Raw genomic sequence first — 14461 nt, 5'->3', positions numbered from 1 at the left:
AACATACTATATCGCTAGAAAATTTAAGAAATCTGCTGTTTTTGTACTTCTAAACTCTGACTTTTGGTCTTCATTCCGTCATCGCAATGGCTAAATGCTCGACATTCTCACGATTCGACCAATGCTCAAAAGCCTGTTGAAGTCTTTATACAATGCACAAGCAATTTCGCTGGGAAACTCGAAAGAAAGAAAAAAAAGGGCGCATTGAGAGGAGATGTATCGTGGTACGGAAGCTCGACAAATCCAGACATCGTCGAGTAGCCGACGAACCGGCGACTTGCTGGTACAAAAGTGTTTCGGGAGACATCGATACCAGAAGATGCAGGGATCCTTGGAAAGGCGACATGTAGGCGCGACACGATTCTCGACAATAAGAACTCGTGTCTCTACAGATACTTCCTCTTGAGAATAGCGGTTTCCCCGAGATTTGCCTAATCGGCTATCAAGATGTCTTTCTATCCAGAAACTTCCGCGTCTGGTCACATCAAAGAATATTGTCTTTTACAAGGTCATCTTGTTTTACACGAAATGTTCAATTTAATTCTATGAATTGTAAATAAGTGTTTTCTTCTTTTCTTCTGCGGATTTTCACGAAAGAGCTATAATATATTTAAAATAGAAATTTAGTAAAATACGATAGAATATTTATTAATGTGATTTTCACTTACAAAATAGTTGGCCGTAGTTGATTATTATATTATTATTGGTCAAAGTATTCTGTTTGAGATCGTAATATTTTTTAAAAGTTAGGAAAATAAAAGTAGGATAAAGAATGAATAATAACAAAATGTGAATGTCTTGTGTAAATGGCAATTTATTACAACTATAAGTTGAATGCACAGTAAAAAAAATCATTGATCAACCTTAAACTACGTATCTTAAGTAACGACATTATTGACAAAAATATATTGGTATTTCAACGCTCGCAGTGTACAAAATTTATAGATAAAATTACATAATATACACGGATTTAATTACATATATAAATATAGCATTTGTAATTCTAGCGAACTTCATTTGCTCCTCGCATTTGAAGCATATTGAAGGAACCATGTATATCTTTTATATCTTATAGTAATTGTATTTTATAAGGCACTAGATTGTACTTATTTACAATAGCGTGATGTTCACGATGTTAGGCACCTACTTCTAACACTTAACCTTATTCGAAGAGCGTAGATCTTGAATTATACTGATGTTCGAAAAAATTCATCTAATTTTGTATCGTAAAGACTTCCTTGTTTGTTTATTCTTTATAAAAAAAAATTCATTTAATCGATGTATCACAAGCACAAGGCAATCTTTAGCGTCAAAAATTTATTTAAAATATCTTTGGTCCTTTATCAACAATTTAACGAGAATATACAAATAAATGGAAATTTAAGTATACCTTACTATTTACATCTCAGAAAGACATTATAATTTTTTTAGCAATCTATATATCTATCAGAAACGTAGATCTTTTCTATATCTTCATGGAATTCCAAATTCGGATCCGATATTATACCTAATGAAATTACACAACTTGGAATTTTCCTCTCCATATTGGAGTTTCTACATTTCTACATTTAACAAAATCTTTGGTTCATCGTCCATGTTTCGAATGGATAATCCTCTATCATCTTGTTTCACACAACCAAAAAATTATTGTACGCACCGAACAAATCAGTAATTTCATTCCTAATGATATTTCGAAAATTGCTCCATCGATTGATAGGGCAATTTCGCAAAATCTGAATGCACCGACAAAGATGGGTAAAACAGTCGAAGATAATACGCGGGAAAATTTAAACCGTTGAGTCTAGGCGACGAACATGAGGACGACGTGGTCACCATAGAAGACGAGTATTGCGGGGAAGAATCGACCCATGGTCTGTGCAGTCTTGGCTGTGTATCGCGATCGACATTTCTAAGTGGTGAATTTCGATGAATAGTTGGGGGAAGAGGTGGACTTATTCCTCCGCAGCTACTAGCACCGCTGTCATCTAAACTTCCTGTCTCACTGGAGGCTGTTTTTGGTCTCTGATTGGCGATATCCGGATGATTCAATGGTTTATTTGACTCCGATTCTAAAGACATATTCTCATCGTCGTCATCCAGGCGATTCAACCTTTCTGCCTCCGACTGGAATTTCCTCTTGCAACGTGATTGACCACAGTCTCGAAATCCCTTCGCGAAGGGATTGTTGTTGATTTTTAATTTTGTGATGTTTTCGTTCTAAAAACAGAAAGGTACAAAAAGGTTTCTAGAAAAATTACATGAGATCGATATACGCAGGTATGTATATACATACGATCTTATATAAAATTATTGAAATTACTGTGCATTGGAATTATAAATAAGTTTATTTGAATATTTTACTTGATAGGCGGTTACAGCGATGAACTGTGTTTCATTGAACTTGAACGCTGATGCTGGATGAGAGTACAGATCGCTCAATCTAGTTGCGTCATCGGAACGAATTATCCATATCCGTGGAATATACTTGTGCATGGATGTCAGAACAACCTGAAAACAAGAATATACTTACTCAACAAATTGTGTTTCAATTGTTTAAAAATCTAGCAACATAGAAATGATATTGTATTGTTTATTAATTCAAAATAAATGACACATCGTTTATTCGATACACTCGATACATTCTGCGATTATTGTATAGCAAGAACAACGCAAACGCTAGTGGAGATTCCCGCTTTTTTTTTGTCGTAAAGAAGAAGGGATTCCCTTCATTCGACCAGTTTACAGCGGAGAGAATTTTATTAAATTCGTAATTAGTTTGAAGAATCGGCTAAAAGGGCGCCGCTTTGTCGAGATAAGTTGGCGCCTTGCTAAGGATGCCGACGACGGTGGGGACAGACGCGATTCTTGAAAACCAGACTGGCCCTTCAACCTTCTCGGAATCACACGCACTCGACCTATCCATGAACCACAAAGCTGCATAATAGCACTTCGATTACTCTAGCGTTACTTCATTGTATCTCCCTAATTCTATTATCATAGCTCCTTCGTTTCTTAATTTCCAAGCTACACCGATCACTGGATTTAACCTATTCACCTTCTTCCAATACAAAATTCTTTGCAATGAAGTAAAGTTTAAAATAATTTTAACAAAATAAAATATCTCCATCTGTTAACATTATAACATTAAACAATGTAACATATATTTTTTAAATTTTTACAAAAAAAAACCTCCATGCTGCATACAATCAGAGTATCAAATGCGAAAAGCGAAATGACAGAAAAATATTAATGAATTCATGACGGAATCTTGAAAAACTGGCCGTTCGTCAAAGAAAATCCGCGTGCAAGAGAAACCTCTTCGTTTTAATAATCGCTCCTCAGGTACTGAAAGCAACGCAGATCCGCAGAAATAATTTCTGGGATATTGGTGAAAAATTGAAAGAAATGACAAGGGGCGCCATGGATATGCCAGCTGCTAAGATTCGTTCTGTTGAGGCATAAACAAACCCACTCGTCGGGAGAAAGGGAGGTATATCGATTACAGGGTGTCGTGGAGCGTGTTAATCTTCGTTCTTCACGGACAACGACCGAAACCAACGTACCCAGCACCATTTTGAGTAGCTTAAATCTCTAGAAAGTAGGTGCACGCAGCGTCTTTCTTTTTCCCTTCGAGATTCTAATCCCAATCCTAGCTTCCGTGCGGAACCTAGTCAGGAACCTAGTTTGATCACCTTACCTGGTTAACAGAGACCCCTGTTATTTAGCTGATCTAATGCATTAGGAAAGGGATATGATTTGACTCAGGTCGAAGAAGAAAAAGGTGGACGATGTACATTTGCCTGGTAGGTCTGTGGAATGTTAATATTTTGTATCGATAGAAAGATTTGACAGAGTAAACGAAGTGAGAATAAAAAGAGAAATTTGAAATATTTGAAGTGCAAGTATTAGCAATAAAATATCGCAACGAAAAAGATAACTGAGGAAAGATACATGATAGAATAATATTAATATATTTCTTCTTTTGTTCTTTATAAATACATATAAAGAATAGCAGAAATATTGTCGCGTGTTGTTAAAGAGAAATAAATATCGAAAGAACGATCCGTGGAGAAAAAGTTAGGAGCTAATTGACGGTAAACGAAGTATCGTTTGGAATTCTTTAACTGGAGGTTGCCTTTTTTTCCAGTGGGCCCTAATCGGAAGTGAAACGAGTAGCTAAGAGGGTGGATCCGTGTGTGGCGACCTCCCGCATGCGGTTCGAGCAACGAGGCAAGCCGTAGGCAAAAGTCGAAACCAGAGACACGGAAAGAAAGAAAAAGAAGAAATATTTAAGGACACGCTGGCCTGTCTAAACACGGGACATCTAGATAAATGGAATGCCGCTACCATTCGGTTTCCTTTCCCGGACTTCCGTCAAGCCTTTTCTCAAAAGACATTCTTTTTAATCAAAAAGCAAAGAGTCGGAGAATATATTAACACATCTAATAATTAATTTCTCTGACTTCTAGTCAACAAATATTTTTGAAATCAATTACATAATGAAAGAATTCATATTCATTTCTCACAAATATTTAGATACTATTTAAAGTTTCGTTTAATTATAATAAATCGTTATAATTAATAGATAAAAATGGTACTCACATTATTCCTGGGATCAACAGCGTTGTTAGTCAGCTTTAGTTTGTCGAACTTAAGCGAATGCTGCATCCAGTGCGTGCCGGTTGCCGGACTATCCGGATGCAAGTAAATTCTTCGATCGATTCGTGGTTGAGGTTCGGCTGGACCAGCCGACGTCCATCCTCTTGCATTCCCACAAGTTTTCTCCAATCCGCCACCGCTGCCGACGTACTTGTGCCGACGATCGGACGCCGGCTCCACTTCGAGAAGAACGCAATAACGAGCACGAGGCTCTAATCCCGTAATTGCCAGCTGAATCGACGGGAACATTCGCCTGTAACGAAACCACAAAGGATTCGCTTTAATAATTTTGTCTAACGAATTTGAATTTCTCAAAAAATTATCGTTCATTAAAAAAACTATTAACCCTTTGCACTCGAGGAATTTTTCGGCCGGGCGTAGCAGCTATTCCGGATGATTTAGCGTATACGTGACGCGTGTCTTACAGCTAGTGTAAAATGATTTCATATACAAATTAACTTACAAAAACATTATATTCTAATAATTTATCTATATTTACATCTTTGAAAATATGATTTTGTAATATTAATTTCTGTATTTTTTTGTATGATAACTTATAAATCATTCACCAAGATGCATTCTTGATATAATTAATCTCATTTTTCAACAGTTCAAAATCAAGTTCATCTTCATTTGAGCCAATTTCACTTCCGAAAACCACTTTTTTAAGGTTTCTAAACTATAATACTTTTGCCATGATCGTCGAATCCGAACTAACGTTGGAGACGTTGTTTCAATACCATAGTTGAACCATAGTTTCGGAGGGATATGGGATTAAATATTTTATTTCCATTTTAAAATCTAATACTTTACACTTCCTAACAAAGAACACAAAGAGCTAAGGAACCAATTTACGAACCAATATTGCACTCTCATCAATTGGAGATGTCGAAATCTAGCATAAACAGGGACTATCGCCTCTCGCTCGCCACTGGAGTTACAGCACGGAAAGTGACTGAAAGTTGCCTCTCGAGTACAAAGGGTTAAGAATTAGAATGACGAAGGATTATTAATTAAATGTAAATAAGCGTATAAATCCAACTTATTATCAACCTAAATAACCCACGTCGTGACATTGTCATTCAAAAAGCACATTAAGATTCACTCACATTTCGGACATCCCCTAAATGAACTCCAAATAAAAAACCGGGACTTCGAACTAAATAGTAGCCGTTGTTTCATCGGCACCATAAGTGCTTTGGGAGGCATGGAGTTTAACTTTTCAACGTTGTTCACGATAAGTCAAGTAAGCTTTTTGCACGCAGGTAACATAAGTAAACCACAGGAGAACGAAGGGACAGAATATTTTCGATCATTAACGTGCCGACGACGAGTGGGCGTCGCCGAACCAACTACCGAGCTGCTCTTACTTCCTGCGACTTTTTAAAACATCACGACCACTATCTTTCGATCCCAACTGCAAGTTTTCTCCCTCGTGTAAACATTTCAAACTAGCGGATAATCCCGTGAGTAAACCACCGAAACTAAATCTGCGGTGATTCGGACCGTTTGCATACCTAATTGCAGTTTTTGAGTCGTTCCTTTGTTCGCACATTTCTTTTATTCACTTCTACCGAAGTTTATGATTGTATGATTTTATGTTAAATACGATTTTATTATTTCTCTTCCATTTTCTCTACAAAATTATCAAAGAAATTTAACAATTTTTTAACTACCTTTAGCAGTCAATATTGCGCAGGTAAACAAAAATATGTTAAGGCAAAAGTATGTTGTGAAAGGTTCATTTTAACCTTCGATTACAATGGTACTTCACTGTTTAGTACTTCAAAGTTAAAGCTGCGGGAGATACGTATCTGAACTAATGGACACAATTAGCAGTGGAAAATTCAACTTGTACCCATTTTCGAAATTACTATTTGATCCTTTACATTTGTGACATATTTAAAGACTTAAAAGAAAGATCGTATAAAAACGTATCCTCCTTATGAGTCTAAGTCAGAGAACAAAGATAGCGAGCAATACAAAACTATAAAGACAATGCATAATTATAATAACAGAATCCCAATGAATCATCTCATTGGTATTTCCAATTTTCTATCACTAAATTTATTATTATTAAACAATTATTCATCGATTGATTTCAAGTTGAAATGATATATTCTCAAGATCGACGCCATGCTCAGTGTCGTTGAATCCACTAAAAGTGGCGCCCTTATAAGTGGAGGATTACACCGTCGCGACGTCTGCTGGAAGACCCGTGCGCCAATGATTCGAACGTCTGGTCCTTTTAAAAAGCCTCTCGACATTATCGAACAACCAGATAATGCTGTTAATAGCGCGATACAACAACGAGTGCAGAACGGTAGCACGCGCCCCGCTTTTCTTTCATCTCGTAGATTAGATGAATCAAAAGTCACGTGGTACAATTTGAACTTCGTTAGACTTTATAGCCGAACGGCAGCTCGAATTATAAATATACCTTCACCTACGTTATCGATTCAGTTTCTTTAAATCGTGCAACTTTGATAAAAATATGAGAAGGGCTTTAAAAAATAAGAGCAGAGATTTCTTTCGTTCACTTAATATTGTATTATAAGCATGCTTTGGTTATTTTATATACATTTTTAAATTTCATAGATTTAAATACATAAAATACTCAAAGGATATTCGCTACAACGTTCAGTGGGACAAACAAATCTCTACTGAACTCCTATTCTTTAATTCACAAAAATGTAAACATTCGCGATGTCCTACTTAGAAATTGGCACGAATTTTCCAAAAAATCCAATATACTTTTCCTCAATATCATACATAAGACGTTTCTTTAGCATTAATTTCGGTCAGCTTTTCTTTTAGCCCCGGCGACTACCATAAACTCGTAAGCCCATAAAGATGCTCGTAGCGGATCAGTAACAGGCGAATCACAGCAAAACGTGAAATTAATTATCTCCGCTTTAGAAGAACAGACTCTTGTTGCAAGGGAAAAAGAGAAGGATAGGAAGAAGTAGAGAAAACGAGCCGAACCTCGGGATTGCTTCTGGAACGCACGTTTTCTCCGTGAACCTATTCATCGGTTTTGACGCAAGGACGCTAACAGCAAGAGGTCAAGGTGGTAGTCAGAAGAAGAGGAGGATAACCGATCGTGGAGAACAAAACGAATCGAAGACCGCTAGAAGGGAACGAAGAGAACAAACGAGTCGATCGTGTCACGGAATACTGATTGGTGCATATGAGGCCTGTAACGGAGTGCACGTGGTTGGCACGTGGTGTTCTCGCTAAGCAAGAATCGTAGCTACGGACCGGAAGGCACGGATATGAGGACGGACAAACACCTTTGTAACTATTGTAGAATCCCGACCGCCCACGGATCGTCTTGTGACCAGTCATTTCTTTTATCATGTTTCTCCATGGAGTACTGCTTTTTGCGATAGAAGACAAAATCAAAGATACGAATTTTTAAACAACACCCCTGCTTCGATTAAGGCAAGATATTTTTATTCGTCACGAAGGATGTACAATAAAACTTCATTTATTTAAGCCTGTCAAGGAACGAAAGTTGATGTATAAGAGATTACTAATTCTTCTTATTGTAGAACTCGAATAGTTCACATTAAAATTCGGATAAGAATTCATATTCATAAATGTTGTTTCAAAATTAGAAATTTGAATCCGTTACACTTTTAAAGGATTAATAGTTGGTCTATACAAAATAGCAATAGGATAGACAGAAAAATTGGTTACAGAATTTTAATAAAAAAATTTCTCCAAATAATCTTCGACGTCAAAGTTATTAGCTAAAACTTTAAAATGAATTTCGTACGCATACACAAGCCGAGAAAAGCTTATTTGCATTTCGTAACATATAGGTATTCCAGATGACCTGATGTTACGAAATATTTGAAGAATCTTGTCACATTCACATCACGTTGGCGTTTCCCTCCCCTTTCATTTCCGCGTTCACGAAACGAAGCCATCTGGCTGACATCAGCGAAATATCTAGCACGAGAGACAACGCAATATTCCCAGTAATCTTATCATAGATACGCCTGAGTATCTGAAAAGGAGTGACTGGTAGCTCGATCATTTCCGCCATAGAACGGCCGGAAGTGTGATTCGTCCTACATCCGTCCGGTTTATACGACTTTTCTCGCAAAATCTACCTTCGTAGAACGATTTGGAGATCGGTGTCATTGATAAATATGGACACGTCGTCACGACCTTACTTTTACTACCTTTCCTGACTACCTTCCGTGAAACTAATCGGCCTGTCGTCGCTTAGAAGCGTTCCTCCTTAAAAGCGTCCACTTCCCTATTGTAACCGATACTATGCGTATAGTATGAAAACTGCATTCGAACAATTTGACTCATCGTGAAAACTCTGAGATCTTATCAAGACTGAATCTGATAAAATCTCAAAGTATAGAAGTCTAGATTTTTAATTTCAGACAAGTTTTTATCTATATAAGAATACTGAATGTTTTTTTATTAGTGCGTGATAGTCCTTTTATCTCTCGACAAAGCAGACAAAAGAAAAATCAAACGTTAATCATAGACGGAAAGTTGAAATAAAAGCATTTTCAAATCCCTAAACAGCATACGGCTTACAAAGGGAAGTAAAAACCAACAAGAAAATGTTTGTTAGTAAGTGGAAACTGTGATGACCATGGAAACAATCGGAGGATAGGTCACATTTTTTCAGGTGGAGACGGTAAAGGTTTCGACAGCGACGGAGGGTGTGGTCACATGGCGCCTGACGGGCCATTTCAACCCCAATGGAATCCAAGGTAAAAAGTCTCAGTAATATATGTCAAGAAAAGAAAAAAATATTGTTATATCCTCATTTCCACTTTCGAATAATTATTAATTTTTACCATATTTATACGAATATTTGGTACGCTAATATTAAATTATTAAACGTATAATTATTGAAAATCATAGTCTGTACACTCACCGGCCCCCCTTCGTAATTACCATCTCTGTGGTCTCGGCATGGAATTGCTGCCACAATTGCCGATTTTGCAATTCAATCTTCACTTCCGAAGGTAGAGGAGGTCCTCCACCTAAACACGGCAACGTCCACATGTTTGGATTTGGTATATCCTCTGAAAGACATCCACATAAAGCTTTTATTAATTTATTGAATTCAGTCGGAATTTATCAATCTTCTTAGATCTTGATTTCCCTTTCCATTTTCTCAACCCTCGTTTCTTAAATAAATTATACTAAACTTTTGGTACATTTTTCATAACGTATATCTATGAGTATCTTCATAATTCAGACATCGTCGATCAAAAATAAAATTAACAACAAATTCAGACTACCTCTACCGTAAATCGGCAAGAATCGGGTCCTTCAGGGTTCGTCGGCTTTCTCAACCAGAATTCCCATGAATCTACGGGACCATGACTCTCGTAAGAGACAAAAAAAACAAATAACCAAAGCAACATCATTACGGACAGACCAAAAAGAAGGACGATATTTTCGTAGTAAAAAACGCGAAACGAACCGTTCACGCAAAAAGAAGGGGCGGAAAGGAACAAAAAAAAAAAGGAAAACAGTAGAATCTTCAACAAAATCATTATCCTTGCAATCTTTTCCACCTAGATACTGGACCAACGAGAGAGGGACAAGAAATTGCGCGGATGAGGTAACTCGAATGCCAGGAAGAACACCTTTTCCAAGTGGATCTATAGAAGCGTCGTCGCCTGGCCGCATGAGCGATTCACCCTGCACTTGTCTCGCGGTTCTGCGGTCGAGGCATTAGACCCGGCCAGGATAATTGCGGGCATCGGCTCATCTTCTTTCTCTTCCTACTGAGAGGACATCGGTACCGAGCCGTTGTATAGCACAGATAACGATTGTCCGCTCGACCGAAAGTCGGCGCCTTTCATCTTGGACCCTAGAGGAACTCCCGCGGATCTGTCGCCTCCGCGGATAACTTGATGCGTATTATACACACCCGCTTCACACAAGGTATTCGTCCCCGTTTCTCGATACGTGAGAAACAACGAAATTGAAGAATTCGCGATTATATACGAAGGTGAACGATGGAGATCGAGATGTTTAAGCGGTTCGCGACTGCATTCCGCGCGACTTTAATTGGATGAATTGGAGAGATTGACATAGGAGGTCGGTCTCGAGATTGGATGGGGGCAAGAGAAAGAATTTTTTGAATTTACGGTGAGGATTACTTTTGACGTCGGAATTGGTTTTTGATCGTTAGTATTGTTGTGAGAATGTCCGCAGACATTAATGTGTGGAATGAATATCTTTTTTATTTACTCTGATTACAACATCGACGTTAAAATAAGATTTCGGCGATAACATAAATGGAGAGACTTTTCGGGGAATGATTAACGAAAATATCAGAAATAATCGGTCAAAAATGACAACCAGAATTTGTTGGCTTTACATACAACTCATAAAAGTTAGAAAAAGATCAAACAAGATATACAAACATTACAATACAAATAGGATTGTGAGATGATACTCTTTTTACAATTCGCAGTATCAAACGGTACTGAAGATTATATTCTTAAAAAGTACAGTGATAAAAGTTTAATCATTCTCAAAGAGGTACATACATAACTACTACATAATAAAGATTCGATCAACATCAAATGTCAAATTTTAATACGAAATTTCTAATATCGAAACAAAATTGATACAGTTAGAAATATCTATATCAACCTGCATTTGTCGCAACGTAAAATTATGAAAATAAAAATATTTTCGCTAACCTGATCTATGTCGTCGAAGAGCTAGCTGCTGTTGACGGAAGAGCATCTGTTGATGTTGTATCAGTTGTAGCTGCAATTCCATTGGCATAGTTATCATCGAATTCATTTTTCGATCGATGAAAATATATCATTTAACCGCACGATGTCACCAAAACACAACAACTCGTACAAATATCTATTCGAGCCAAGTCCTCCGCGTTGAAGCTTAGCAACGACTGAAGATGCGTTTCGGAATTGCACACGACTCCGTTGCAGCAATCCATCACTGCATTCGACGGTTCCCTCTGCCATTGGTCAGTGTTCTTTTCCCACCACAAGAGTGCCGCGCCCACGCTGATCCCATTGGTCGATGCAATTCCAACTTGGCTACAACTTGACTGCGAAACATATCTATACATATACAACCACAATACAATCGTGTGTTAGATTAGTGAATCGAAATGAACGTCAAATATAACGTACACAAAATGAGATTTAATATAAAGAATTGTACAAAAATTGATTTTCCAAGTGAGGGTTTAGAACCATAAAACGAAAAAGTATCTAAACTCACTTAAATTAAAATTTCTCTCGTGTAGATGTTTCCATATGAATCTTTTTCACTGTTTGATTGAACTATACTTGAAATAGATTGTCCTTTTTAAAATGTAGATCCGATCCTTTTTTACCTATTAAGTTATACGGATGCCAAAATGATCAATTTCATATTCAATAAAATTTCATAATTTTAGTAGCAGGATATAATTAGTGTTTAATCATTCTAAATGTTTATATCCAATATAGATCAGTTTGACTTCTGTTGTGTGACTCGATTAATCTACATAGATATATCGGCGTATTAATTATACAATAAGTAATAAACAAATAACGCAAAAATTTCCTTATTACTCAAGTCGCACCATCATCGAAGAAGGTTTTTTGCATTTTACGATAAAAAAAATAAATATAATCAATCGATTCTGTTCAGGAAGCATTTAAGATTCCCGAGAGAAAAAAATCATACGGCATGCGCGAGTTCGCGTGAGATCGCGCGTCGGATTTACGCGGTCGATCGGCGCATTTGAAACTTCCGAGTGAATCGCTGTGTTAGCACACGATCGCATTAAGGAACGATGCACGCCCGAGTCGTTAGGTACAAGAGAACGGAGGAATCGTCACCATAAATTACGGAATCCGGGCGAGCAGACGGCCGTTAATAGTTTGTTCTCGAGTCTCGGCGACGAGACGTAGTGAGAAGATAAAATCAAGAATCCGTCCGCGGTGCGTCGGCGGTCAAAGAGGAACGGAACGAAACGGAGAGCCGCGAGATACAAATCTACGCTTTTCTCGCTCCCTTATATGCCCTTTTTCTCCTCCACCACCGCTCTTGCCTCTGTCGTCGCTTTGCTTTTTTTCTTTACAGCATAGAAAGCGTCCCCTCACCGCCTACGACGCCGGTCATCGCACCATTGTAGTGGGTTCCGGATTGTGGATTAACTGTAAGCGATACCCACAACAAAACGCGCGCGCTTTCACCTGACAGCTCCGGCTACCTGTAGTCCTCCTATTTTATGACAGTATTGTAATGTCTCTCGATCGTGTCATCGTAACCGCTTCGAGTATCACCGAGTTCGAACTCCAACTTGTCAGATTCCTGGGAACGCTTACTATCGGTGGATATAAATTAACATATTTTCTTCGTCTTTACTCTCTTGCTTCTTTTTCAATGAAATCGAAAGTCTAACTCATATTATGTAATTGATTATACTTGGTGATTGCATGTAACAGGATTAAATTCTGGTCCTCTAAACTGGAAGGTCAACAAATGATGTCATTCGATATTTTATTATTTCTCCTCTTATTAATTTCTTTTTTTATTTGAATTTAAGAAGAACTTTTAGATGAGTGCTTTGAAGTTTCAGGGAAATTTCAGCAGGAAATTTCCAAAAGGGTACTCCAAACTTTAACTGTATATAATATTTAAAATAGGGAAAAAATTCTTAATAAAGAAAGCCAGAGAATACTTCGGTAAAGAGATGCAGCTGTTTTCGAAAAGGGACAGAAATTCGTTCTGCTGGGAACTACAGTTTATCTAACAACGAAATGTTTTCTTGCAAACCAACAGATGCTACAAGTTTTCCTTTAAAAGATAAACGCGAAATTTATTTAACATTTTCCTTCCACAAAACAATGCTCGTATATTTATACGATACTTGATATTCCTTGAATATAAAATATTAAAATATTTAATCTATTAGAATGTACTTCATAATTATATGTATATCGATCTTAACTGATGCTCACCATCTGGGGAATTAAGTAAACGATAGTATTACTATCACCATGAGAAATACTGTAATCTCTATTCAGTAATAAAGTTTCGCGCCTGCTAGCAGATCAGTTTCAAGTTTCGTCAGCAGGCGGTCTCTGAGAATTTTACGTCCTTTCGGTATTCAACCGTTTTCTCTTCGGTGATTAGGTAGACTTAACGCTCTATTCATCGTTTTCCTTTTAATCCTAAATACCTAATTAGGCTCAATCGTCACTATCCTAGAAGGAATTTATATTCCTAAAAAGAAATTTGATAAATAAAAGCAAGAAACACATGTTCATCCAGATTGAAAATATAAATATGACGTTAAAATAATAATAAAGCATTTTTATATTCTTTTAGAAAATTCAAGTATACAAATTGTAATAAATTCTCATAGGTCTCTATTTCGATCAATTAGCTTCTTATAATTCATCGTTATTTTTTATAAATATTTTCATAAATATTTCACGTAAATCTACGGAAACCTGTAATCTGGAGAGGATTTAAGTGCTAGAAGCTTGGAACGGAGGAAAGAGGTACAACTAAGCACGGGAAAGTGTGTATGGAGAAGCCGACAAATAGGTTTTACGGCTCACTTCCTGTCCGTCGCACGCGACAGTTATGCGCCCCATAATAAGACGGTGGTTACTTTCTGAGACAGTTTCAATTACAAGCGAAAAAGTAAAATCGTAATTCACGTCCCGCTGATGCCGCATGTTTCTCTTTCATAATTTACAAAAAATACTTAAAATATAAAAATATAAATAATATCCTCATGAAGCGTGTTTTACGATGTTCATACAATTAG

General features: G+C 37.1%; 1 protein-coding gene across 1 annotated transcript; it reads right to left on the bottom strand.

Annotated features, from left to right (window-relative positions):
• Positions 1-798: 798 nt before the first annotated feature.
• Positions 799-11857, bottom strand: LOC117210453 (T-box protein 2-like). The gene is made up of 5 exons (XM_033453485.1): positions 11361-11857; positions 9572-9722; positions 4603-4912; positions 2362-2508; positions 799-2217 (listed from the first exon to the last, which is right to left on the bottom strand). The coding sequence occupies exons 1-5, from the start codon at positions 11464-11466 to the stop codon at positions 1681-1683; spliced, it is 1251 nt and encodes a 416-aa protein (XP_033309376.1). The 5' UTR covers positions 11467-11857; the 3' UTR covers positions 799-1680.
• Between the last annotated feature and the right edge of the window lie 2604 nt (positions 11858-14461).

This window comes from Bombus bifarius, unplaced genomic scaffold (assembly GCF_011952205.1).
Source record: "Bombus bifarius isolate JDL3187 unplaced genomic scaffold, Bbif_JDL3187 scf7180000008203, whole genome shotgun sequence".
Lineage (NCBI taxonomy): Eukaryota > Metazoa > Arthropoda > Insecta > Hymenoptera > Apidae > Bombus > Bombus bifarius.
This window is presented reverse-complemented; position numbering and strand designations above follow the sequence as displayed.